Source organism: Strix uralensis, chromosome 22 (assembly GCF_047716275.1).
Source record: "Strix uralensis isolate ZFMK-TIS-50842 chromosome 22, bStrUra1, whole genome shotgun sequence".
NCBI lineage: Eukaryota > Metazoa > Chordata > Aves > Strigiformes > Strigidae > Strix > Strix uralensis.
In genome coordinates, this window is record NC_133993.1 from 11,621,644 (window position 1) to 11,649,106 (window position 27,463).

The 27,463-nt window shown below is 56.1% G+C and overlaps 1 protein-coding gene across 1 annotated transcript; it reads left to right on the top strand.

The window, feature by feature from the left end:
* The first annotated feature begins 7,016 nt into the window (after positions 1–7,016).
* On the top strand, positions 7,017–27,450 carry RND2 (Rho family GTPase 2). Its single transcript, XM_074892254.1, has 5 exons — positions 7,017–7,182; positions 7,275–7,362; positions 21,058–21,167; positions 24,966–25,100; positions 25,968–27,450. The coding sequence occupies exons 1-5, from the start codon at positions 7,081–7,083 to the stop codon at positions 26,214–26,216; spliced, it is 684 nt and encodes a 227-aa protein (XP_074748355.1). The 5' UTR covers positions 7,017–7,080; the 3' UTR covers positions 26,217–27,450.
* The last annotated feature ends 13 nt before the right edge of the window (positions 27,451–27,463 follow it).

Here is a 27,463-nt window from a genome sequence, read left to right on the forward strand (position 1 = left end):
GCTGACAGCGATCGACGTCAGCTCTGGCCCGCGGCTCAGCAAACCCCGGCGCTTCCAGGGGCTCTCTTGGTGACCGCAGCCCCGCTCCTCACGCGCGGGCAGCCCGCAGGCCGAGGCCAGCGGAGCTGCGCACGACCGTGGCCTTGTCCCGCGCTCCAGGCTGGGCCGGGCGGGCTGGGGCTGCTCAGGAAGCGGAGCACAAAGGCAGGAAAACAGCCAGGAGGGCAGAGGCCTGGGGCGGGCTGCGCAGCATCTGGCTCTGCAGCGTGGCACGTTTCTGGGTGTTTGGACGGCTGCAGAGGGACGAGGAGGAGGCTCGTGTCCGGCTGCACAGCAGGACGCAGTCTGGCTTGGACAGTTGCTTTACACCTTTGCTGTTGCTCAGCTCTGAGAAATAGAGATGTGCCTTCCTGATGGCTGGGCATCTCCCACGCCCCAAATTAGGAAGAAGCAGTCAAAGCATAATCCTCCATCTCCTAGTGCTCTTCTGAGGAGCTTTCCTAGCATTTGTCCTGTGAGTGATTTATCTTCACCGTTGTCAGGGCTCCTGTGGTGGATGAAATGTGCTGGCTGGGAGAGAGCCCCTATAGACACCTGAGATAAGGGAATGACTCCCAAAGGCTCAGAAAGGGGGAGATGAAGGCACTGGGTTTTGGGAGTCAGATTCCTCTTCTGCTAGACTTCCCTGGCTCTATGCAGCTCTGAAGCAGATTAGGCAGGGGTACTTCTGTGTAGTGGCAGCTCTGTTTGATTGGGCAGGCTGCTCTCGCTGCCTTTGTCTCTTTTGTGCTCCTGAGTCAACCCTTCCTTACCAGCTCAGTTCAGTAACACTTTCCCTGCAAATCTTACTTTACCCAGTTCAGTTTGTGTTCTGCTGTGGTAGTTTTTCCACTGTGATTAAGCTGCAGGTTTCAGAGGGACAGTTCTGCCAGAGCGTGGGTGCGGGTGAAGCGCTGCCGTTTGCGGGGGGCAGGCGGGGAGGTGCCGCTGTGGGTGCTGGGGCCGGGCATTGGCAGATCTGCGATCCCCAGCACAGCAGAGTGGCTGGTGGCTGCTCCTGGGGATGGGACACTGGCGTGGGCTAGCAAGGGCAAGCGTTAGCCAGAGAAAACAACATGATTTCCCAGTGGAATTGGTGCTTACTCCACCAGCCCATTTTTCAGCGAGCTTTCCAAATGTGAGCTCGCAGCAGCACGCTGGGGCCTTCTGAACAGCGCTGACTTGTGATTTACAGCCAGGGGTAGGCACAGGCCACCGAGGAAACTGTTCTGATTATCTCTCTCCCAGACACTCAGCTTTCCAACAGCCCTGCACCTCATCCTGAGCTCCCTGCCTGCTTTTTCACAGCCTCCAGCTGCTCCCTCTGAGCCCCTGCCAGGGCGTGAGGAGGATGTGCCCACAGCAGGAGCCCTGCCAGCACGCCCTGCCCGGCGCTTTGTTCCACCTCCCTTTATTTCCACACAGGGCTCTAACAGTCCCTCTGCTCTGCTCTCAAGGACGCCGGAACAATGAACAGGCAGGAGATAAGAAGGCCTGGCAGCGGTTTGCTGGTCAGCAGTCAGCTGCCTGTGGGAGCTCGGCCTTGGCCGCAGGGCTCACTCAGGATGTACCCCAGGAGGGCCAGGCCCACAGAAGCCTTCCCTCACCCTGCGAGGCTGCCTAAGACCCTGCTGGGGCCAGAGGCCGACTGCCCATCCTGGGGCATCTCCACACCCGGCCGCAGGCGAAGCACGAAGCACTCGGAGCTGGTTTCCCGCTCCAGGCTCTGGAAGGGGCTGTGGGGCTGCAGTCGGACCCCACGGGGTGCCGGGGCCCACAGCGATGTTTTCGGGGCTGTTTATTTTGGCATCCTGGATCTACAGCAAGTGTTGACCTCGATCCATCTACCTGGGTTTGTTGGGAACTCAGAAGAAAGATGCCTCCTGCCTCTGTTCTGCCTCTTCCTCACCCGTGTCTGCAGAGCGTTGGGATGCGCGCAGAGGCAGACACAGACAAGATCTCCCAGCTGCATCACACGTATGAGGAATGCTGTGCCTCCTGGATGACACCGTGCCTGTATCACAGTAAATTGCATTTAGATTTGGCAGGTAGAGCAGCGGGTGGAAGAGATCTGACACAACCCCTCAGATGTACCTGCCACTCACAGCCACACTCCCCTACGCTGCTGTTTTGATCACAGAGACAATGGAGGCGATTGTCAAGCGGCAGCTGATGCTCAGCGAACGTCTCGGTTCACTCCTCATGGTGACAGCAGGCTGAAGAAACCCTCCCAGCACAGAGTATCATTCCCACAAAGAACACTGCCTTAGCTGGGCTGAGGCTGCTCCCACGTCTTTCCCCACACAAACCCAAACTGCAGAGGCCACGGAAGCAGCACAGATGAGCGGCACGGCCGGTGCGAGGCCAGTTTCCAGGTGCGCAGAGAACAGGATCCCACCACGTCCTCCTCTGGAGGCAGGCACCTGCTTGACTGCGGGCCTTAGCGAAATCTGTGAAAGGGGAATCCTTCTCCTTAAATTCAACCTTCCACCGCAGCACTGATAATTTACTGACAATTATAGTCCCAGAATTACAGGCTTAGCACATCCACGTGCTGTGCACCCATTAGAAGTCAATTATTTGGTCAGCAAGTCTTACCTCATGGAAAACGCACAAACATCCCTTCAGTGTGCTCCCCGTGGCTCTCGGGGCACTGGGTAACCGTACGACACGCGGGACGGGGTAGCACAGTGTGTGCGTTGCAGTGGGCGATGGTTTTCTCTGCACCACTGAAAACGCTGCTGCTGCTCAGGGCCACCGTTCCTGGCGAGTCCCTGCACTGACAGTGCCAGCGGCTCGTCCTTCCCCGGCTCGCCCCGGGCACATCAGCGGCTCTGCAGGGAAAAGTGAGCGGTGCTGAAACCCAGCGGGGCGCAGCAGCGGGGCAGCAGAGCCCAGGACCCTTCTGCAGCAGCCTCCGAGGGCAGCCCCATCCCTCAGACCGCAGCAGGCACCTTCCCGCGGCCCTGCTGGGTGCAGGGGAGGGACCCCACCGGGCCCAGGCACACACAGCCCATAGGAAGCTGCCTCGCTGCCTCGGGCTGGCTTAAAGGGACTTTAAAAAGAAAACCGCTTTTCCCCAGTTTGTGTTTGGGATGTGCAATTCATGTCTGAAATTAAATGGAAAAGGAACTGGAGCTTTGAGGGTTCATTTCTGTTTGTTCCCTGCCCTCCCCATCTCTGCCACTCTCCACGTGATCAACAATTGCAAAACTGAAAATGTTTCATTTTGATGGGTGATTTCAAACATGAAGGTGGTGGGGATCACTCCTACTGCTAGAGAAACCATTTCCACCGAGCACTCTGCCAGGGAGCGTGGGGCTGGGCTCTCCCCATCACCCCACGGCCGGTGCTGGTGGCGCGGGCAGCCCCGGCCAAGGGCGCCATGGGACCAACGCTGCGGGCTGCAGCGCCTGCACCCGGAGCAGGGCGCGGGGAGGCCAGCGCCGCGGTGGAAGCTGCATTTCGAGTAGCTGGATCTGGCGTGGGAGGGCACATGTGCGTCCCAAGGCACAGAATGAGAGAATCAGCCCCTTTCCTCCTCCCACCCTGACCCTCTTTGTGTGCCCTCAGCGCTGCAAGTCCCTGCCCCTCCAAGGAGCCTCGTGTGCCCCGCAGGACAGTGATCGCTCTGCAGCCAACCTGTGGAGTCCCCCGACCCCCACATGTCTGTCCAGCTGCTGCTGGGCCTGATGAATCCTAAGGAGAGGTGTCCTGAGAGAGGGGGGAAAAAGGGAGCTGCTCACCTCCAGAGGACCGTTGCAGAGGCTCCAGATCACTTACTCGCTACAGAGAAATCCGCAGCAGTAATTGAGGTTTTGTGCCTCCTCAGCCTGTAACACCCATGCTCTGACTGCAGTCTTTCCAGCAGAAGCCTCGTCAGTTGAATGCCTCCTTGCTTTAATCCCTGAGATTGCTGAAGGATGCTGCTTTCATCTGATAACATTTATGGACTGTTATAATGAGCTTTGGCTTGCTGAGATAAATTAAATTGCTCACCCAGAGGTGCAAACTTCATTAATGCCAGCAGTGAGTCAGATCAGCGTTATTCTAGCACAGAATGTAAACAGACTGGACACATGAAAGAGGATTTGGCTGGAATTTTTTTCTTTTAACCTTCCTAATTGCTGTTGATTTGTATCTTTTTGCTGTGTGTGCTCAAACTCTACTGCTGCTCCACCTCTTCATCTTCTAGGGGAAACTATCAAATCACACACTATTGGGGACTAAATGATTTAACTGCTGAGTGTTAACAGTTAGCAATACTGTACAGTTTTGCCTAGCACGTTTCTAGCTCTTTCACATATTTGACAAGTCCAAAAAGATACTTAAGAGTAGGTCTGATGAGAAATTAAAGTGTGTCCCCTATTTCTGTCCCAGTTAGAGGCTTACCAGTGGAAGCAAGACGTTGCAGACTGAGACAAATGGCACAGAAAAGATAGGTACCAAGTTAACAACGCGTGCACCAATCCAGAGAAAGTGTCACTGCGTAATGTGATGGGCATGAGCTCTGTCTGTGTCCTCAGGGGTGACACTCAGGCACCTCTCATTAGGTACGTGCCTGCATCTTGCAGGGGTCACGGCCATACAACAGAGCACAGGAGATTCCTCCCTCATTACATTCATCTGCTTCGTCACGTCTAAAATTAGGTCCAGAGCTGTGACTGGCTGTGGAGGACCAGGCTTTGAGGCTCTGTGCAGGCACAAGAACAAGTCGTCACAGGCTCCAGGTTTCAGGCTCTGGGTTCTTTGGTAAAGCTTGGTTTCTCCCGGTACGGGTCCTGAGGATGTCTTCTAGTTTCTTTGTATGGGAAATAACACCAATATAACACAGTAAAGTTAATTCATAATAGCAATTAAAATCCCTGAGAGCATGGATCAGCAAGGGAGGATCTAGCCCCTGGAGAAGCATTTTCAGGAGCAAATGTGTGGGAGCCATCTGTTGCCTCACATACGTGGTGATAGTCACAGCATGTCTCTCTCTGCATCCTATTCTGAGAATTTACACCGTGACTGTAGGTTGCCTCACATATTTCGCAAGTGCTGCCTGCCAAAAGGTGCATTGCACCAAATGGGACACAGGGCTCGGCAGTGACAGTGCCCCAAGTGGCTCTGAGCAAAAGGCGCTCTCGGCTGCTCTTCGCCCCCCGGGGGAAGTCGAACGCGGCTGGCGGGTTTGCAGAGGTCTTGAGTATTCGCTACAGAAGGTTCCTGCCTCCTCTGAAGCAGGGTCACAATAATCTGTTGGTTGGGAGCAAAAAACTAATTCCTACTACGAAATACAGTGAAGAGCTTTCAGAAGCAAGGGTGTTGGCCGGGGGAACAGCTCGCTCCAGGTGACACCCGTGGCCACCCAGCACTCCTTTACCTGCAGCTGCAAGCACAATGAGCTTTGCTGTCCGTTCCTCCACATAAAAGCTGAGCAACATGCACATATATAAGAAGGCCAAAAAAACCCTACAGGGCTTACAAAACATGACACAGTGCTGCACAAGCTCCTTTCCTTGGGGAGGATGGAAGGAAACAAGCATGTGACAGTTACTCATCACATCGCTTAAGGCAGGACTAGGAGGCACAGAGCTGCTGCAGCAACACACATGGCAGAGCTACAGGACGAGGAACTGACTGACAGCAGCTCCCTGGCCCGTGTAACGCGGGAGTCAGACCAGGTGAGGACCTGAGCAATGCTACGGTGGCCCCAGGACAGCCTCATCCCCTTGGCTGAGGTCTTACCTGGCATGTGGTAAGAGGAGGGGGGACCTGAATTCTCGTTTGACCAGCTGAATGTGCTGAGGACACACCTCCAGCCCCGCTCACCCTTGGCCCCTGCCCCGGGAGTGCACTCCACGCACGACACGGAGCTGTGTGGCCCACGACCACGCAGAGGAGCGCGGGCAGCCCAGCTCTCCTCAGCGCCGGCCGAGGACGTCCCAGCCGGAGCTCAGCCGGCAGCCAGGCAGCGCTGGGAGCCCGGGTGCACCCGTACGGCGCCATGCCCTGCACCACGTCTCCGTTCCGTACTCACCCGGCTGTGCGCACAGCGCCGTTATTTATGTATGAAAAATGACTGCGATTTCAGCAAAAACAAACTGCCCCCTCAGTCCATTAATAAATCTGGTTTCACTGCCAAAACATTTTAATTTCCACTTCTTCAGACTTGCTTTGTCTTCATTGTCTCTATTTTTGCTGCATTTTGTGACAAACAGCTTGTCTCTGACAAATGAAAGTTTGCCGTTACAGTAAATCTCTCTGGAGTGTGGCCAGCAAAATATTAGCAGTAGAGGAGCCTTTCCTTTTTCGATAATTCTGCTAATTACAATCACTGCCTGTAATTTATAGATGCACAGCCTGTGCTCGGGGAGGAAGGGGAAGCAGAAATTGCTGCCCCCTTTGCAGAAGGCGGCCTGGACAAAAGTCTCCTGCCCTCGCTAGAGCAACGCAGCTGCGGACACCAGAGATGCGGGATTTTTCAAACGGGCGTAGAGCTGCCCAAAATACCGGGTGTGCCCCTTTCCGCCGAATTCCCCGGGGAACAGCCCCGCTCCTGCCGCAGAGCCAGGGCCGGGGGCACCTCCGGCGCGGGGAGGGGCAGCGCCACGGGTCGTGGTCGCGGTCGCTGCGGCCGCTCCGGAGCGGAGCTCCGCACCCCCCGGCAGCGCGGCGCTGGGGGGGACCGGCCGGGTGTGGGCTCCGGCCACCCCGGGCCTCCGGGCCGGGCCCGCTCGCCGCGATGCGGTGGGAGGTGCCGGGGGGCGGGCGGGCGGTGTCCGCCCCCGCGGGGTCGCGGCCGTTCCCCGTCCCGGTCGAGGCCCCGCTCCGGTCCCCTCTCCGTCCCGGGGGGGGCCGCGACGAGCCGCGGCTGCCGCCGGGGGGACGCGCCGGGGGCGGGCGGTGGGGCGGTGGGGGGGGCGGCTCCCGGGGCCGCGGCCCAGCCCAGCGCCGGCTGCGCCCCGCGCCTGGTTGGTGCCGTCGGGGCCGGGGGCGCGGCCAGGCCGGGGCCGTCCCGGTAAAGCGGCGGCGCGGGCGGCGCGGCCCCGCACCATGGAGGGGCACCTGGCGCGCTGCAAGATCGTGGTGGTGGGGGACACGCAGTGCGGCAAGACCGCACTGCTGCACGTCTTCGCCAAGGACTGCTACCCCGAGGTGCGGCGGGGGGCGGCGGGGCCGGGCTCGGCTGGGCTCGGCTCGGCGGGGCTGGGCTGGGCTCACCTCTGCTCTCCCTTCCGTCCCCCCAGAGCTACGTGCCCACCGTCTTCGAGAACTACACGGCCAGCTTCGAGATCGACAAGCAGCGCACCGAGCTCAACATGTGGGACACCTCAGGTGGGCCGGGGGCTGCGCGGGGGGGGCGGCGGCGCTGGGCTCGTCCCTCCGGCCGAGGGTCTCCCCTTCCCCGGAGGCTGCGCCCCGGCTCCTGCCAGCTCCCCGGGCAGCCCCCCCGCCGCTCCGGGCCCTTCCGCAGGCTCCCGCTGCGGCTCCGCTGCCTTCGGGCGCTGCCAGGGCGGCCCCGGCCGTGCCGGTGCCCGGGGCAGCCCGGTAACGGCCCACCCGGCTCCGGGGTGCGGGGGCGGCGCCGGGGAAGCGGCGGGGCGCAGCTTGAGGAGGGAGAACTCGCCCTGGAGAGGAATGCGCTGTCCTTTCATCGCGCTCCGCGACGGAGCGTCTGGGGTTCTCTGCGGTGGGTTTTTTTGGTTCGGTTTTGCCTCTTTGTGTCCTCAGTTGTGATTCTGCAGGAATCCGTGGGCACAGCTGTCCCAGCGCGCCGGGACCCTTCCCAAACTTCACGCTGTCGTTCTGTGCAGGCAAGGGAAGTGCTTGATGCAGAGCTAATAAAAATATTGGCATCCAGCGAAGTTAATGCGCACCTTTTGATTTACCTCTGACAACCTTTTTGGAGTCTGTGCACACATGGCGCGGCCGAGCGCTCTGCTCTGGTGTACGTACATCACAGGCTGATGCGCTTTCCCTGTAATTTCTGGAGTCCTTATGACAAATGAAGTCCTCTCGGTGTCCAAGAGCAGTAGTAAATTAAAACGCGATTTAGGACTTTCTTTGCTCTTGCACACTCTAATTCCTTTTACATCCATCATAGGTGTAAGATCAGCACAGCTCTACCTAGAGCAGTGGCTTTACTGAGTCTTGGACTAGCTCTAACATGTGAAATGTGTTGGCTGAGTCTGCTCTGGAGCTTCCTGACTCAGGAGGCCTCACCTTTGCTGTTTTTCACTCCCTGAGACAAAAAGGGTCTCTTGCTTTGCCTGCAAGGATGCCGGCTCCCAGGGCAGCTCCTGGAGCCGGGATGAGGCGCTGGCTCCGCGCTTGCCTGGAGCTGTGCTGGAAGCACGGAATGGTGGCTGCCAGGTGGGAGCCAGTGCTTGGTGGACGGCGCTGGGCTGACGTGTCTGCGTGAAGCCCCTCAGGCACGAGGGCAGCGAAGCCGTCCTGGCCGACCCGGGGCCTCCCCTGCAGAGGGTTCCCTGGAGCTGCTCCGACGGGGTGAGTCCGGGCTGGGGTGCGCCGGGAGCGAGGGGTGGCAGACCCTGCGTGTGCCTGCACCCGCAGCTGGATCACCCCGTGGCTGGGGGGGTTCCCAGGGCGTGGACTTGTGCGGCCTGTGAGAGGGGACTGGGTGGGGTATCTTCGTTAGGCACTGAATGGCTTTGTGCGAGTGTCTCTATGTGACAGGAGAAACTTCACCTTTTGAGGGTGCGGAAGCACACTTGATGCGTTGTCTGCTTTTTAGGAATTCTCCAGAATGTTTGTCTTTGATCTTACAAATGTTAAAAGAAAAGGACACAATAGAAGGTCTTTAAAGCTGTGTATATGTATCTGATGCCTGCATCTGATGCTGTCACACATTCATTTTTACCCTTTCCAACAAAAGATAGAAGTTTGTCTCATGTTTATCTCTATAGCCAAGAGCAAATGGACTTTGATTCTTTCTCCTTTCTCCTTATGAAAAATGTAAGACCTTTTAACAGCTTTGTTGTAGATATTTGCTAGATAGTTTTTCAGATACATTCCCTTCTGTTGCAGCTTTGATTTGAAATACATAGGAGCTAGTTCTTCAATAAACAGTCCTGCAAAGCAATGCACAGCATTTTCTCTAGGAATCAAGCTGATACATTTTAGCTGTGGGCTGCAAGCTGCTGTTGATTTCCACTACCCTTGGGAGTTGTAAACAGGAGCTTTGGTAAAAGAAGTTTTGCACAGTAAAAGAAGCTGAGCTGAAGGGATTGAGAGTGGCTAATTGCCCTCCTCATGCAGAAGGACAGGCACTGGGGCGCACTTTCCCTTGTCTCTGTGCTACCTCCTGTCTCTTTTAAGCAGCTTCGCACGCAGGGGCTTATTGTTCATGATAAATTCCATCCCAGCAAGAGCGGGAAGGGAGGTGCTGGGAAACTGCTCTGCTCCTGTCAAGAGCGCCCTTTATATTTTAGACACTTGCCATCTCTTTGACAAGTAATTGGAACTGAAGGTCTCCTCCAGAAATCAAAAGAGAGACCTGGGCAGAGAAGCTGACTGCTGATTTTTTTTTTTTTTTTTTTTCTTCCCAATTCCCCCCTGCCCCGTAGTTAGTGGTGAAAGTGGTCGGAGGCTCTGGAAGCTGCACAGGGTGAGCTGAGCCTCATCCAGCAGCAGATGTGGGGCAAGAGCAGCCTGCCTGGAAAACTCCCTTTCTGCTGACCGAGCGCAGCCGCAGCCTACCTGGCCGCTTGGAAGTCCTGCTGGTAATCTTTGTACAGACTGGGATGCTCCCTGGGGCTTGTAGTACCGGCTGGTACAAGTGTGTTGGAAAATGCAGCCTTTCAGGCTGAATTTGCCCCTCTTGCTAAGTGGCAAATGCAGGCTACAACATTAGCAGCTGGCGGGCAGGCAGTAAATCTAGTTAGAGAAATATTGCCATAGAGTGGACAGAAGTGATGGAGAGCGGAATGGCTCCCAAATTGTATTGAGGCTTCTGATTTCCTTTAAATGTCTTTTAACCCTTTGTCCATTGATTAGTTTTTCTGAGGTTGGAGGGTGACTCTGGAGAGTTTCCAGCACTGATAATCCTTCACGAGGATGAAATCTGTGCCACTCAGGGCAAATGCGAGGACTCTGCACCATCTGAAGTGCCTTAGGAGCCTACCAGAGAGAAAAGTGAACCAAGGTTGAACTTGACCCCTGTGCCGGGGTGCATGTCACGTTTGTTTCTGTTTCAGTTAGTCCCACCTCTGGCACACCATGAGAGTGGAATTGCTTCAGGTGCCATTTCACAGCACAGCAGGGGTGGGATGTCCCATCCCTTCCGTCCCCATGAAAGCCTGTGCCACATGCTGTTTTCTAAAGCCCCCGTTAAAAAGCAGTTTGACATCTTTGTGTGTGAGGGAAGGGGTGCGGAGCTGTCCTGGGTGGACAGGGCTCTGGCTCCGGTGGGCTGCCATGCCCTGGCACCTCTGCTCATGAGTCTTATGGAGCACATGGTGCTTTGCTGCTCCTCCTGCTCTCATTCTGGCAGATTCTTTTTTTGCTGCCTGTTGGCCGAATGTGCTCGGCACAGGAACAACTCCCCTGCATGGCGCCAGGATCTTGTGGCAGGGGGAAACTCCAGTTCGACGGGATGCCTGGTGGCTTGGGAGCGCTGCTCCCGAAGGGCTGGGCGACTCCCAGACCCGCAGTGCTGGTGCCCCAGACCTGTCGGGAAGAGCTTTCTTCCTGGCAGCCAGGTGGAGGGAGGGCGGGTGTTGTTGTGATCACTAGCAACACTTTGCAAAGAGGGGGCGAGTTTCACTTCGGTGCTTCAGAGGTGTGAAGGGGAGTGCGGTTCCCACTGGGTGTGCACCGGGCAGGTGGGTTTTCCTGGGCGATGCGACAGCTGCCTTCCCTGTGGGATCAGGGAGTGTCCGTGGGTCTGTCCCGCTCTGGGAGGTCTCGTGCCTGGAGTGGAGCCGCTGCCATGCTCAGGTTCTGGTTCCTCCTCGGGGACTGGCTCTCAGTGCGTTCCTGCGGTGATGTGGGCATCGCCAGGACCCACTGCCCACCCCTCACTGCCCACCCGGTGACCCCGCAGAGTCCCTTCCCTGGCGCTGGGCACTGGCGGGGGGAGAGACGGGCTCAGTGCTGGCAGGTCTGAGGCTTTGCCCTCCACCTGGGTTTTTGGTTTTGTTTCCAGTAGTAATAGGGAGGAAGCTACTCTGTGCATGCCAGCCTGGGCTCAGCTCTTTGAGTTTGGTTCACACACCCTTACGCCGGGAGGCTCTGCCTGCCTGCTGTCTCTGTGGCCCCTCGGCGCGGGCAGAGCAGCCATGTGGCCTGTGGCTCGGTGACCCGCTGGTGCAGACCCGGGAGCAGAGCAGAGCTGCCTGTTTCTGGTGGGGACATCTGTGCCAGTGGCTGGGGGGGAGGCCCAGGCCTGGCACTGTGTGTTGCGCATGATCACTGTCATCTTGGAGGGCTGCTGCAGAGGACTCTCCTGTCCGTTGTGGGCCAGCGGGATGCCCTGCTGCTGAGAGCCGCCGTGTCTGCCACAACCTGCGACGCTGCGAAGATCAGTGCCTGTGGGTCCCGCAGCGCCGCTTCGCCCAGCTCTGGGCTGCAGCTCGCAAGAGGGGAGTTGCACGGCTGCCAGTCCTTTGCTGGGGCTTCTGTCTCTTAAGCAGATGTGCTTTCAAGACAAGAATAACATTGTGAGTTGCAAATCCCCCTCCGCCTCCCTCTTTGCCTGTACTCAGCAAACAGTCTGCCTTGGTATGGCCTGTGTGGGAACCTACAGGCTGCGATAACAGATCCTTCTTTAGGGGAACTACAGAGGAATGTTGATGAGATTGGAGAGCTGAAAGGGGCCGGGTTTAGTGGTGGCATCTCCATGGATGCTGAGGCTGTCTGTGCCTGGATTCCCAGCGTGCGGCTCCAGGATTGCCATGGCTGCCTCTTCCAAAGTGCAAGAGCAAGTTCTGTCTTGGGAAGAGTTCAATGCCACTTGCACTCTGAGGCAGAGAAAAAATGTGGAGCTGCCCTTTCATACCAAAATACTCCTCCCATGCTCCCCGTTGAGGCTGGGAGCCTGAGACCAGCATACTTGTGTTTTGCCTCAGCACAAATACGTAGTTAAGCCTAAAAATATGTGCAGCTGGGTCACATTCTCAGGCAGGTCAGTAACCAGTCAGACAGAAGTTTAAAGAGTTGCAGCAGAAACATCAGCAGAAATGCTTGTGCTGGAGTGGGTGGAGGATGGACCTGAGAAGACATGACATGACATGACAGTCCCCCGAGGACCGTCTCGCTGGGCTGGGCACGGTGTAGGGGTGTTGTGATGCTGTGTGGCTCAGGGGTGGAGGCTGCTTCTCCTGCCCCTCCCCGCAGCAGCATCTGTCCTTTCCCCTGTGGACCCGGCGGCTCAGCCTCTGCGGGGCTGTGGGGTGTCCTGGGAGTCACGGGGGTGCCGGGCAGGAACGGTGACGTTGGCAACAACCAGCCGGCCCTGTTGGCTGCTGCGACCTTGTAGGCAAGGAAGGGTTTTCTGTGGGGCGGGTTTGTTCCCGGCCCTGACGCAGACCCCTTCCCCCAGCACGGACGTGACCCGCTCTCTCCTGGGGGCAGGACAGCACCGCTCTGCTCTCCCCGTTTCTTCTGTCAGTCTGGCTGCTCCCTGGCACCTCCTGATCCTGCTTTAATGCCGATTTAACCCACGTTTAGGGCAAGTGGAAGCTTCCTGTCGAGGCGGTCACGTAAACAGACCTGCAGAAACTCCCTGGAGCAGGGCAGTCACACCCCATCCTCTGCCTGTGGTGGCTTGCCTTTCTAATAGCCCTCACCCGGGGTGGTGCTCAGGGTGCCCCTCTCGCCCCACCAAACTGCCTGGGATGGCTGATGGGGACGGCAGGAGGCTCTGCGGGAGGGTTGGCTCTGAAGGAGCCGGTCAGCCTGTGCCCCGGGCCCCGTATGCGCGGTGAGGACATGGATGCAGCTTTCCTTTTGCACCAGATTCTGAAGATAAAATCAAATCACTTGATTAAGCTTCACAAGTGTACAGGCCCAGCCTTCCCTGTGGGGAGGAACCTTATCTGGTAGTCAAGCAGTCAGGGAAGGATCTGCTGCTTATGCACAGCAAACCTGAAATGTGCAACATTGCATAAAGATAATTGTGTTCATTCCCCAAAGCCAGAGCGTGTGCTGGTTGTGCTGTGGGAATCTGTTGCCACTCCTAGTCCTTGTACCCCACAGAAGGGATGACAGGCAGGTTGTGGCCCTTGTGATGTGGCAAGAGTGCCAGGAAGGGACTTCTGGCTCCCATTTGTCTCCCTTGCCAGAGCCATAGGTGTGATTTCCAGTGTGCTTGTGAGGGAGGAGCCTGAATGAGCTGCCGCCTCTGCAGCCCTCCCGCCCCAGACACTCAGTGCTGCTGCCCCAGAGATGCCAGCAGGGACTTTGACAAGGAGCTTCCAGAGCTGCCTCCCAATTGCAGAGTGAGGTTTGCATCTGAGCAAGCTCCTCTGAACCTCTGTGAGCTGCATGTGTGAGATGGGGCACAGGGTTGGGATGAGGCAGAAGCACCCTGTGCCTGCCTGAGCTGGGGATTCCTCTGCTGGTAAATCCAGCAGAACAGCCTCCTCCCGAGTGACAGGTTTCCAGTAATAAGATCTGGAGAGGGGCCCAGAAATGCCACCTCAGCCCGCGCAAATACCATTCTCTTAATCCTGATGATGTCTGTCCTGAAGGTATGTCAGCTGGACTGTTTAGTACTTTACTCGTTTTTGTCCATGCACCATAAGAATTAGGAGCAGAGGTTAATTGTCCAAGCTGACTAGCTGTTGTTTCTGTCATGCACTTTCCAGACGGTTGTTTGTTCCATATCATGGAATGGTTTACTCCTTCCCTACACTTCAGGGGTTTGCAGTGATGTTGCACACACAAGAGAAACATCATGGTCCAGGCATGAGAGAAACTTGTAGAAGTCCTGGGGACAAAGTTCAGCGTCCCTCGGAGGGCTGGACAAGGGGTGGTTGCAGTAGTGGCTGGCAGTTCCTCCGCTGCTTCCTGCCTCCCTCCAGCTTCGGGGGGGTCCTCGTCTCTCCTTGTTTCACCCACTTTCTCTCTGGCAGGCAGGGCTTTGTGTCCTGTCAAGTCAACTCTCTGACCCTGACCTTGCTGCCCATCAGGGTCTTGAGAGTTGGGGCCCTCCCCATCGTGAGGCTGTCATACCCGAACTTCTGAAGAGCAAATTGTGACCCTCACTTGGGTCAAACCTTCCCGAGGCCCCGCCTGGGAGGGTGGCAGGATCGCCGCTTGCCCAAAGCCTGCCATCGGAGGGGCTGTGCTGGTGAAAGCTCTGCCCCTGGGGCTGTGGCGGGGGTGGCCTCAAGGGAAGCCGCAGCCTTTGCCGGGTTGTGTTGTCGCTGGGGCAGAGCCAGGGGACCCTGAGCAGCGTAGGGCCCGTGGTGCTGGCAGGGACGACAGCGCGTCTTTACCAGCCCAGCATTTCGCGTGCCGACAGCCAGCTCTGCTGCGGAGCGGAACTTGGCACAATGGCGGCTCAGTTTGACTATTTCACCAGGTCTGCTTTGCTCTTAGTGCCACTCACTTTAACCTCTAATGTCACTAATTGCTGCTTCTTTCATAATTGTGACCCTGGAGTTGTTGGGTCTGGGCTTCAGACCATGGTACTGCCAGAGCTCATCGTTACCAGTATCTCTGAGTCTGTCACCAGTGCTTTAATTCCTGTCTCTGCCACTTGTCACTCTCTGGGCTGGACGCTAATGAGCACTGTATTAGTGTCAGAAGCATGTTTTTTGTATCAGTGGGATCTGCATTATCCTCCCCTTCCAGACAATAATCAGCCAGGCAGGGTCAGGGATCCTTAACCTGTCTCTGAGCCCCAGCTGAGCGGGGACCTGCAGGGTACTTGGGAATATTGCTGCGGTTTATCAATCTTCAAACAAAAAAATCCTCTGATTTTCTTTCAGGAGAGAGGGTCTGATTTCACGCTGGGAGGATGAAGTCAGCCTCTGAACTCGTGATGGTTCAGATCATTGTCTCCCTGATGTGCAGCTATTGCAGTCTGGGAGGCTGCAGTGGCTCGTTTCCTGGTCTCCTGTTTATGAAGCTGGTCAGCACTTAGGATACAGGCAATGAGGAGGGCATTTGCATATTCTGGTCTGTCCTGTGCCAGGCATGCTGAGCTATTGCTCTTCAAACGTTGCCTTCTGCCTTTCTATAAAGGCAACTAAAACCTTCAAGGCAGGGACCTGCGTCTGCAGTTTACTGTGCTCGTGGTTCCTCCTAAGTGCGAGATCGTCTCTGAGAAGCCCTTTGTTGGCAACGCCTGTTCCTGGGCTCGGGGGGGCCCAGCTCCCTGGCTCCCACCGGCGCCTCGCAGGAGGAGATGTCTTGGGGGGTCTGGCCAGCAGGATGCACCCCCAGGACCCCCCCGGGAGGCTGCTGCGACCACGCAGGGGGTGGAGGTGGCCGTGGGCACGGCGGCTGGCGGTGAACACGAGCAGTGTGTCAGCGCAGGCGCTTCGTCCTCTGGAGCAGAGACCTGGGCTGGTCGTGAGCTCAGTTGGGGAGCTCCCGGGCCTGGCCCATGACCTGCCCATTCCCAGTGCCGGACACGCTGCTCTGTGGCCGAGCTGTGTTGAGTAAAAGGACCGCGGAAGATAAGTTTCCTTCTTAGTCTGCCCCAGTCAGATGGAGGGACTGGGCACGACCTTTGGGGCTGTTTAACTGCTGCTCTCCAGCGTTCCCTGCGGCTGAATTCCTCATCGCCCTCCGCCGTAAACTCTGCCATTGTTTCTCTGGGCTGATTTCCCCTTTTCTAACAGTGGGAAATATTTCAGGGTGACTCCGTGCCCTCTTTTTGCATCTGCAGAGGAAATGGCAGCTCTGGAGTGTCCTGGATGTCTCGGAAAAGCAGCCGAGATTTTTGCGGGCTCACCATGGGGACTGGCCTCGCCGCTGCACCGGGGTGTCTGGGACAGCTGCCACCTCGGGCCTTTCATTCTCGGCCAGGTTTTCAACCCAGCGTTTTTATGTCTTCGCCTCGGTGGGCCCTGGGAGGAGACAATGGCCGGGCTGTTGCAGGGCTGGGTGCCTTTCTCATGCAAATGGCTGCGGGCACCGGGAGAGCCCTGAGCCCCGGAGCTTGGCCCCCCGGTGGGGCAGGATGGGGCTGAGGGTGGGGGGCACCCCCCGGCTCGGCCCTGGCTGTTGCCATCTCGTTTCCCCGCAGCTTTCGGCACCGCCATGGTCTGATCTGGGAGCAGCTGGTGGGGTTGTTCACCGTCTGCCAATTGTACAGAGATTTCATTTTCCATCTTAAAGGTGTAATACAAATAAATTACATTATTATTATTATTATTAACACCTTCATCATCATCTGCCCTAGCAGAGGAACAACGCATCCTGAAAGCCGTCACACTCCTCTAGTCTCAGCCGGGCCAGAGCGCTGGCGGGGGAGCGCACGCGGTGATGGAGCGTGACGTCCTGCTCCCACACCCGCCTGCGGCGCGGAGCCGGGGAGTGGGAAGGGGCTCGGAGCCGTGCCCCCGCGCGCAGGCCTGGCCTCTAGTCAGCAGTTGCTCTGATGAATTTCTTTGCAACAAAAGGCCGCTTGGAGCTGTGAGTTTAGCTCCAGAAAGCCCTGCTTGACCTCAGGAAATGCTGAGCACGTGTGCTGGTGCACAGCAGCTCCAAGGGTCTGAGCCCCCGTCTCGGGAAGCGCCGGAGGGCCACGCGCTGGTGGGGCTCGGTGAGGGACGGTTTGGACCCAGGGCAGCGGAGGGGATGGTCTCCTCGTGTCCGATGCTGGCTGCGAGCCATGCACAGGGAGAGGATGCGGAGACAGCTGCGCCTTGGTCCTGTTCTGACAGCGTTGTCCACCGGACAAATGCTTGGCTGAACCGGCGGTGGGATTTGTCTAGCAGAGAGGAGATCCTCTGCAGTCTCTGAAGGCTGCTGCTCGTCTGGCACCACTGGGCGGGGAGGTAACCCGAAGCTCTTTGGGCTTGTGGATGCAGCGCTCCAGAAAGCTGGGATGAATTTCTGCTTCATTCTGTGAAGGATGTTCTTGGCTGTCCCTGCAGAAAGCAGCATGCGCCGCAGCGTTGCTGGCTCTGTGGGGAGAGTTTACAGCGAGCCCTCCGAGACAAGTGCAATGCTGAAAAATTTAAGTCTTGGCAGTGCTCGTCTCTGTTTCAAGCCAGAGCTGGCTGGGGTTGCGGGAGCCCCTTGCAGAGCAGATCATGGCTCTGCATGCGTATGTGCTTTCCTGGTTTGTAATGTGCTGTTGTTGGAGGGAGGGTGCCCGTGTGCAGAGGCTCATTATCTCTCAGAACAGCTAATAAGGAACAAATGAAGATTAACACTATGTTGGTATAGATGAAACTGCACATTTCAGCCCCCTGCCTGAGAGGGGCATCTCTGAGTCACAGTGCCAGGCATTTCGAGGGGCTGCTGGCTGATATGAAAGAAGAGCTACTCATGGCTGTATCCGCCCCTGAATTGCAGACAACAACCGCATGGATTTTATTTTTAAGCTGGTTTTTGGCTTGCTCCAATTTTCTCTCTTTAATCACAAACAGATGCACATAGGTCCTGTTTCTTGCAAACCTGGGTGCCAAGTGGGAGAATGACTCATGCAGCAAAGGAAGGCTGGGTCTGCAGACACGGGCCTTGGTGCACGTGTGTTCGGACGTGTCAGACTGTGGGTCTCTGGGGTGTCTTGCTGGAGTATCTGAAAGGTGTCAAGTGCTCAGAATCGATGAAACTGAAGACCTGGGGTTGGGGGAGCTTGAGGCTTTAGGGTTTGTGGGTTTTTTTAATTGGTAGTCAATGAAAAAGCAAGAGATGCAAAAAGTAGAATAATCATCCCCCAAACAGCATTTCCTGATTCAGTAGAGACCTCTCTAAAGAAAGCCGGAGCTGACCTAGGGCTGGAGCACGGGCTGTTACCACAGCTCCCCTGCCCTCTCCGTCCGGGCCCTGGGACGGGGCAGAGGCTTCCGCAGCCGAGGCCGGAGCGCGGGCTGTTACCCGCTGCTGCAGTGTCTGGGGAGCGGAGCTGCCAGCGAAGGTGCCAGCGGCTGCTCCTGCTCGTGAGAGTTGGAGCAGAAAGTTAATGAATGCAAAGGCCATTTTGATCTCATTAAGCAAATTAAGTTCGTGACCTAGTGCATCCCTTCCCTCAGCTCTTCCCGCCAGCACAGGGATCTTCGCTCCTGTGGTCCCGGGTGGTGAGAGCACGAATCCTGGCATGGCGGTGGGGATGGTGGAGGTTCTGCAGGATAACGGAGGGGCCATGCTCGGGGATGGTGGAGGTTCTGCAGGATAACGGAGGGGCCATGCTTGGGGATGGTGGAGGTTCTGCAGGATAACTGAGGGGCCGTGTGCTGCGGGGAGCAGCGGGTTGCTATGATACGGTTGGCTGTGGCAATGTCTGTGCTGAATGGAGCCAAAAACCACCTTTACAAAAGGAGCGTTCCTGGGCTGGGAGAGGGCAGATTTATCTGCAGTGTTTATGTAAAGCTGAGGACCTGCAGGGAGAGGATGTGTGTGGGAACGCTTTTCTCCAGTGTGTGCTGGGGCCCCAGTCTGGAGGCAGACGCCCTGATGTGTGTGGGGGGGCGAATGCGGCTCAGTTAAAGGACCCAGCAAATCCAAGCATGCAGATCAGTGCTGGAGCTCACATCCCATCGGTAAACTCACACCAGACTGAAAGCTCTGTTCAAAGGGGAGCTCGGTGCTACTGAGCTTGGTGCTGCCTTGGAAAGCAGCCTGGTCCTCAGCAGAACTGGGTCACCTTGCTGCACTGCAGGAGCACAGGAGGGAGGGTTCGCTAGTGCCAGCTCTGCCAGTCGTGAACTGCAGCAGCTTGAGCCTGGACCAAGGTCAGAAATCTCCACGCCTCAACAGCGGGTTGCCCTGGCTTACTGTGCCGCCTTGTGCACCAGCCTGCAGCCCCTGTCCCCCGAGCTGACCAAGGCACCACAGGGACTGGCTCATTTCCATGCAGGGAACATGACTTTCCCTCTAGGAAGAGAGCTGGGCTCTGCAGAGATCAGGGTCTGTTTCTTCTGTGCGGGATCCCAATCTCTTCCCAGTGACTTTGCAGGAGCAGAGACCGAGGCTGCAGCTTCTCTCAGTGGTGGGAGCGGGGGTGCAGGTGCCTGGGACTGGCAGCAGCATGGCTGGGTCTGAGAGCTGGAGATACCTGTAGCTGGTTTTGCTGTGAATCCATGTGCATGTCGAATCCCAGGGTGCTGGCCCCAGGCTCCGTGAGGGCGGTGGGGGCTGCATGGGCACAGCCGGGGCTGCGCGGGTTGGAGCACGCCCTGAGCTCTGGGCTGTGGAGGCCCCCGTGGTGGCTGCTGTTGGCATCTTGCTGTGAGCTGGTGTTGCGGGGAGGGGGGTGGCCAGTCTCTGGAGCTGGGCAGGTTTGGGGAAGACAACGCACGTGGGCGCCTGGCCTGCCCCGGGTGGGCTCTGGGCAGAGGAAGGAGCTGTCGTGGCCAGGTCTGCTCTCCTGGCTGAGTCTTGCAGAGGGATCTGGGGTGTTTGCAAAGCACCTGGTGTGCAGAGCTGTGCTGGAGGGGCTGTACCTCCCTCCGTGCCGTACTTCGTACGCTGTACCTCCCTCTGTGCCGTACTTCGTACGTCGGTTGTGAGCCCCAGTGCAGGCAAGAGCCAGGGTCAGAGCCCCTGCAGAGAATCAGCCTATTCTCCTCTGTGCTTACCCCAGGCAGATTCCCATCCTTCCGGAAACACAAGCCACCATCATCCATAATTCATCAGGTGCTGAACTTCATCAAGGAGCCACCTGACACCCGGGCTGGGTGCTCCACCCTCCTCCGGGGTGGGAAAGTGCCGGGTCCAGGCGTCCCGAGGGGCCAGGGCAGGAAGCGCATCCGGTTTCCTCGGCCCTGGGGTGGGCGATCCTTCTTTCGGAGGAGATGGATTCAACAAGGACTCTGGTGTCTCTGCTTCCCCTTTTCATAAATAAACATCTGCTTCTCATCCCTCCAGGAAGTTTAAGCCATTGTAGAGCCAAATATAAAACCAAAACAGTGTTTTAAAGTAGCGATGAGTGGATTGCTCCGTTACCGTTTACTGAGGCATCTACAATCACGCACAGAACACACTTCAAATAAAAACATTGTGGGACAATGACTTTAATGCCTGAAATTTGCATCGGAGGTGTGTGTGCATGTGTGTGTGTGTGTGGCAGAAGCTGTGCAGGATTCAGGCTAGGCTCTCTGCCTGCACAGAGAAATCCTGCAGAATACAGAATCATCCCCTCCAATTTATAGCTTGTTCACCAAATCCTGTCACATCTTTTGTGTGCCAAAAAGCATCTGTCTGGCTTTTTCCAGCACAAACCCAGATGAAAAGGCAATTCTTTTTTTACCTGTCTTAAATTCTCACAATCTGTGTGAGCAAGATCTCCTGTATAAAGATAGCAAGAGAGGATGAAAACCAGCAGCAGCATTCCCTGTCTTCTCTCAGCCACACCTTTCCACCATTAGTGGTACAGCAACTGCATGACAAGTAACAGGACACATACGCAAGTGGTGGAGAGAGGCATGTGCTGCTCCACAGCATCACAGTCCTGCCAAGCTCCTTTCTCTGCAGTGAGCCAGCGTGCCCTGGCAGCACAGCTCCACCGCCTCTTACTTGCCAGATGCTTACTAGGGAGGGAGAGGGATACAAAACTTGCATTTATTTCCACTCTGCAAAGGGATAAATGTAAGAGCACAAGGACAAAACCTCTGACTTCCACCCCTAAACAGAGGGACCAGATCCTCTGCAAACCAAACTGTGCTGAAATCTGATGGTGTCTGGTCACTGGTCAGAAGCTTGGGCCAACATCCCTTATCTCAGACAGAACAGTTTGCATCACGTTGCAATGTCTCCAGTTCTTACTGGAATTAAAGATCTCCTTGCCTGGCAGAGAGGACTGGGGCTCCTAGCCTGCCCCTTCAGGTAATGAGTCAGTGGGATGAGACTTTCTGCTCACCACTCTCCCCCCACCCCTCTCTGCAGGATCAGCGTATTATGATAATGTCCGTCCCTTGGCCTACCCAGACTCAGATGCTGTGCTCATCTGCTTTGACATCAGCCGCCCCGAGACCCTGGACAGTGTGCTCAAGAAGGTGAGTGCCCGGGGCGTTGCGGCGGCGTGGTGGGTCCTCTGCAGTCGCCCTGGGGCCCCTCCTCCCTGGGGCTGTCACCAGGGCTGAAACCCTGTGGCCAAGCCTTGGCTGGAGTTTGCGTGGTCAGATGAGGGTGGTCGGCTGCTGCGGATCCCTACGTGGTCTGTGCAGAAAGCAAGATATTTCCATTTGAAAGGAGCCCAGTGAATGGTGTAGCTCATGGTAGCTTGCAGCATGTGTGGGGAGACTGTGTGTATGCACACATACAAATGTGGGGACAGAGAGAAATGTAGGGCATTTCTTCTATTTTTCGTTACGACCTTGGACAGCATTGTGCATCTCTCGTTAGCGTAACCACCAGGGAGTGTGCTGTGGATTGCTTGCAGTGGTTGAGAAGGGGCCCCTGGTGCCTGTTTCCATGCAAGTAGAGAGCTCAGTTTTTTGGCTGTCCTCTCAGTTCAGCATCTGCACAGTAAGAAAGACAGCAATCAGTTCCCCATAGCTTGACAACAAGAATAATGAGCTGTGGCACTGAATTTTAAGCCTGTGAATGAATAAAACGAGATGGCACAGTGCCAGTGGACTGGATAGCACGCAGGGCCCTGAACACCGTCTGCCCTGGCAGAGCTGGCTGGCCACGCTCTGTGTTAGCAGCCGAGAGTTTTCTACCTGCAGGTCAGTGCCTTTCAGCAAAGCAGGTATTTCCAGCTGCCAGGTCTGGCAGGTCCTGGAGAGCCCCACCAGGCTGGGGATTCGCTCGGAGCACACTGGCTGGCCGCCCAGCAGATCTCTGCACGCCACGCTCTGGATGGCACCCAGGGAGAGGTTCCCATGTGAGGCTTTGCTCCGAGGTGCCATGAAGTCCAGCAACTCAGGATGCTGCTCAGGGGAGAGGCTAAATGGCCTCCTGGCCACTCACATCCCTTGGTCCTGGCTGTTCCCTGCCTCCTCCTGTGAAATTCAGGGAGCTGTGGTTTCAGGGAGCTCTCCGCCGTGCAGCAGAGCTGCAGAGCTCACTGGCGGCTGCACCCTGTCCCAGAGGCAAGTCTCGGCTGGCATCTCGTTTGTGAAGCTCTCTGAGACACTGAGGCGTGGAAAGCTCTGCAGAGCAGTGATTCCCGGAGCTGTTCTCCCCAGTGAGCCCCAGGCTGCCAGGGCTGGACTGGCCACTGTCTGAACAAGTCGCATTGTACTGGCTGCCCTCTTGGCCTCTCCACATTTTGCCAAACGTGCTGAAGCAAGTGCCTCTTACTCAGCTGCTGGGAGGGCTGAGAAGTGGGTCTGTGTCTCAGAAGTGTCCTGGTGAGGGGACAAAGACCCTTCAGATAACTTGGTCAATGGCTCAGTGTTCATTTCCAAAGCAGCTCCCGGGTACCAAGTGTGCTGGGTGGAGGGAGGCGTGTTTCATGTGGACTGAAAGAGTTCTCTGCTCAGCTTGGGAGTCAGCAGAATAATAATGCAAGCAAATCACTACCTTAATGAGATGCAAACCCATCAATAATTAGCTGGGGTTGGGATTTATTTACGTGTCTCTGCACACTCTTCATGTGAGTCCTCACTGCTCAATGCACGGTCTTCCCTGCGCAGCCTCGCAGATGCTTTGAGTACTGTTAGGCAATGTCTTTTTGATATGGTGACTTAAAATAAACCTTAAATCACAGGGGATTTCTTAAGTGCCTCCAAGTAGATGCCTTGTTTCCTTTGGTGCAGGCTTGCAGCCTATGGAGGTGAGGAAAATTCCTAAGACACCATGAAGTTGAAATGGGTTTTAGCTTTTGATATCAGCCGAATAAGGAAAATAACACTCCCTATTCAAGCCTCAGGCAAAAATGCTAATGCAGCAAAGGAAATCTTTATTATTGCTGCCCTTCTGATGCCTGGACTGCCTGTACAGCGTGTACAGTTGAAGGGAAGGAGCCATCTGAGAGAATGCAAAGAAGCAGCTCTTCGTTTCAAACAAAGCAGGTTTTTGTGGGGTGGTGCCTTCATTCTGACAATTCTTGATAGCAGAGCAAATCTGAGGCTCCCCAAGACATCAGTCATGTGAGAAGAGGGTCGCACCTCTCTCCACAGGCAGGGGAGCCCTATGTCATTACAGATAGCCGTGACCTCTGCCTGGTAAGAACAGACCCTATAGGTCAGTCCCTTCGAGATCTTTCATCCTTCAGGTAAATTAGGGTGTTTCAGTTCCAGCTCCAAAAGAGCTGCATCGTCATCCTCTGGTGGGTGTGTTAGCCCTTGACGCTGTGTGGCTGTGACACCAGAAGTCTCCCAGAACAGGGCTGTGGGCTTGGTTTTCTTTCCCCTTCTAATTGCCTAAGGTATACGCTTAACCATCAGTTAGTGTAGCAGGAAATTGCTAATTCCAAGTGACATCTTTGCCTGGGTAATCTCTATTTATCATCTGCCTCCAACTTCAGAAACACTAGATAAGTAACAAGGGTGTTGACATGCTGATGGGGCTGTACAGGTCTCCCCTGGGGGAGGTCACAGGTGATGGTTTTATTTACTGCTGTGGACACTTAGCTGCACATTGGGCATTAATTTTTGGAGCTCTGAAAGGGACCGTTAGTGCAAAGGAGGTGGATGCTTGCCCTGGCCTTCTCCTTCCATTCCTTCAATTCTTTATTTCCCTGGCTGTAGCTATGCTCTGAATATCTTAATGTCTTTAACATGTGGCTTCCAATAATAAACAAATGATGAGTATGTTGTGCAAAGAGCTCCCTGCTGACCACGGATCAAAGGTCCAGCGAGGCTGACCTTCGGAGTCCCAGATCTGTGCCCCAGACTGTGTGGTCATTAATTTTCCATGGTCATACCCACGAGTGGTCTCCCATGGCCTAGTGCAGGGGACTCCAGCTTAAACAGGTTTGCAGGGCATATCTGGAACAAGTGAGCATACGGTTATCCGAGAGGCACTCTGAGCATTCCCATCCTTGCCTGTGGCAGTCATTAAAGTGCCCTGATGAGCTAATCAGTCTCTAAACAGCTGTGACCCCTGTTTGGAAAAGCCACACACACCAAAGTCCCTGGTTTTGGCCTCTGAAGTCTGCTTTCCAAACCTGATCCCATCAGAGCCTCATGTTATATTCAGAACACCAAAAGCTGCCTGTCCCCATGTTTCCTGTCTGCAGCACAGTCTCCAGAGCTGCTCCTGGCCTGTGTCGCCACTGAGAGCCCCTGCTGACCGTGGTGACCACCATTGCCCGTGCCCCTTCCCCTCATCCTGAAATATGGGTGTACAGGCTGCAGCAGGGCCAAAACCAGCCTTGGTAATGGCACTGGGCTCCATAGGTTTGAGGCAAGAGACCTAAAAGTGCTAAAAGTGGCATTGCAGTGGCTACCAGTAGCTGTCCTGGTACCCTGACTGGTCCAGGCCAGGACAGCTTGGCAGCGCGTGCTGGTGGTCAGGAGGTGCTGGGACCCCGAACCGCCGCAGTCGTCATTCCTCTGCCGCTTGCTGGTGGGAGCAGGAGAAGCTGTGGGCCAGCCTGGTGGGCTCTGCCGAGGTGGTGAGGCACGGAGGCGTTTGGCTGGGTGATGCTGTCCGGTCGGAACTGATGACGTGACTCTCCTGGCCTGTCCCCGCCTCCAGTGAGTCCTGGATGGGACTCTTGGCCACGTTAGAGGGGAGCGATGAGCTGAGACCCTGGGATTGCCGTTGTTGTCCCAGCCTTGACCCTTTTGCAGGCTGCCTGCTGCCAAAATTAACTTGACCTGGAGGTGCCACTGGGCCTCTTGAAGTGTCTCATACACCAGCAGCCCCTGAGCACCTTCTCCCTCTTGTCTCCTCCCCAGTGGCAAGGGGAGACTCAGGAGTTCTGCCCCAACGCGAAGATTGTGCTGGTTGGCTGCAAGCTGGACATGCGGACAGACCTAAACACGCTCCGGGAGCTTTCCAAGCAGCGCCTCATCCCTGTGACGCACGAGCAGGTGTGTTTCAGCAGCCGTCCCTGCAGGGCTTGGGGAGGTGATGTGGGGGCTTCTCTGCAGCACCTACTAGTACAAGGAAGCTCAGCAGCAAGTGACCCGCTGTGCCCAGGTCTTGGTCTGAAGCTGGTTTGATCTTGGCTCACGGACTCCGAGCTGCTCATGCTTACAGCACTCTTTTCCCCAGCTCTGGCAGACCTTGCCCTGATGCTCTGCTGAACAGCCCCCTGGTTAGTAGCTCAAAAGTCTTTCCTCAAAGGCGGTGGAGATCCTGATTGGACAAGTTGGACTGGAAAAAGGGGAGTGTTGTGCTTCTGCATCTCCTAGTTCAGTGCAGCTCTTTCTGCTCCAAGTGACTCTCCTGCTCAGGTTCTGTGCTGGGGCAACACTGCCGGGGGGGACAAGCCACAGCTGGGGGGTCTGAGGGTCTGCTGCCAGGCTGCTGTGGCCACCAGTGGACCCAGCAGGCCCTCCGGGACGGCCCAGGGGTCCCATCTCAGTGGCACAGTGCAGGGTTGCTCTGTGCCTGGCTTGGTGTGTGCAGAGCAGGTCCCAGATGACTGTCCCGGTGAGAGGAGCCGTCCAGGCCCTCGGCCGCAGGGGTGGCACTGCGTCAGTGAGAAAGTGCAACTGATTCAGGGTCCCGCGCCTGGCAGCACTGGCTGCTTGGGAGGCCATCCTCACGTCTGGTGCTCTCATAGACGCTTGCACTTTGTTTATAGAGGTGATGAGTAAACGTTGTGAGAGAGACGGTGCTCTGACAGGGCTGCCAGCACAGGCAGGGCTGATGGTGATGTGAAAGGATGCTCCTTGCAGAGCACTGGTGTCTTAACCTTCTTCCCTCTTCCTCCCACTCTCTCTGGACTGCAGGGCAGTGCGCTGGCACGGCAGATTGGGGCGGTGGCCTACGCAGAGTGCTCCTCCAAGGTCTCGGAGAACAGCGTACGGGATGTGTTTCATGTGACCACACTTGCCTCGGTCAACAGGGTGCACAAGAACTTGAAGCGCAGCAACTCCAAACGGGGACTGAAGCGGGCATCACAGATGCCTGGCAGGACAGACTTACTGAATGACACAGAGATCAGGAAAGACCGAGCCAAGAGCTGCTCCATCATGTGAAAAACAGGCTGTAAATAATGTGTGTGTGTTGTCCATTTTGTATAGTAACTGGCTGAGACAAGGGCATGGTGCTGGCTGCAGGAGCCAGCCTGTCTTTCCAAAGCCTTTCTCTCAGTCTCTAGGGCTGAGCAAAGGTCTCAGCTGCAAATCGGGGTGCACGAGTTGCCCCCCACCATGGAGACTTCTGGGTTGGCTGCTGCTGTGCGGATTGCTTGGGGTGAAGGAACCACTTGGCAGAGGAGCGTTCAGGTGCTGGAAGGTCTGTGACTGGGTGAAACAAAGCAAAAGGGAGAGATCCTGTGAGTGTGTGCCACCTTCCCGTACCCACGGCCCAGCCGCTGTGCCTGTGTGCAGCTGTACAGCACATACAGCGCAGGGCGGTGGGCTCTGTGGGACCTGGGCTGGAGGGCAGGAGGTGGGTGTAGTTGCTAGCAGCAGAGTGTGATCAGGAGAAGGTATTCTACCAATCTTCATTTAGAAGAGAAATTATGTTTGAGGTGGTGCTGCCTTCAGCTGGGCTGGACAGCAAATCGCCATGGAAGGTGCAGGTCTGGGCCAGAGCTGGGAGGGAAGGCACCCTGGGAAGGAGCCTCAACCTGTCCAGACACCATGGTAGTTCACCTCCTGCGAAGAAAATACATAGGTGGCTCTTTACATGGTATTTTAGATACTTGAACTCCATTTGAAATGCAGCAGAGTGGATCTGGCTCCAAGGGAGAGGTCTATCCTGGTAGATGCATCCTGAGAATTGTGGTTCCCTTCAGCAAGCAAATGCCACTTGGGAGGTTGTGTCCCAGCTGCTGACAGCCTGGTTACTCATCAGACTGCTCCCTGCCACGGGCAGCTGCGTTTCCGAGGCACACAGCTTCTGAAAAAGCAGACTGCAATAACTATCCATATCCTCCTCTCCACCCATTTCCAGCTGCTGATTGTGTTGCATGGTGCTGTGTTTGTCTGGTACAGATAACCAAAAAGATTATAAGCCTCTCTGCACCCTGTCTCCACCATGGCAGTGGGAGGGAAGGTGCTCCCTGCCCCTCTTGCCCTGCTGTACAGCCTCCTCCCAACACTTCTCATTGCTTCTGCTGCTGCCCTCTCTAAATGCCTTTGACTACAGTGTTAGCCTTGACTTAATGTCACATAGACACTTTAAAGAAAAAAGAATCTGCTCCATTGCCAGATCCAGCTGTGTCAGTGGGCTACAGAAAACAAATAAACATTGTTGGAAAATGCATAGTGCTTGACTC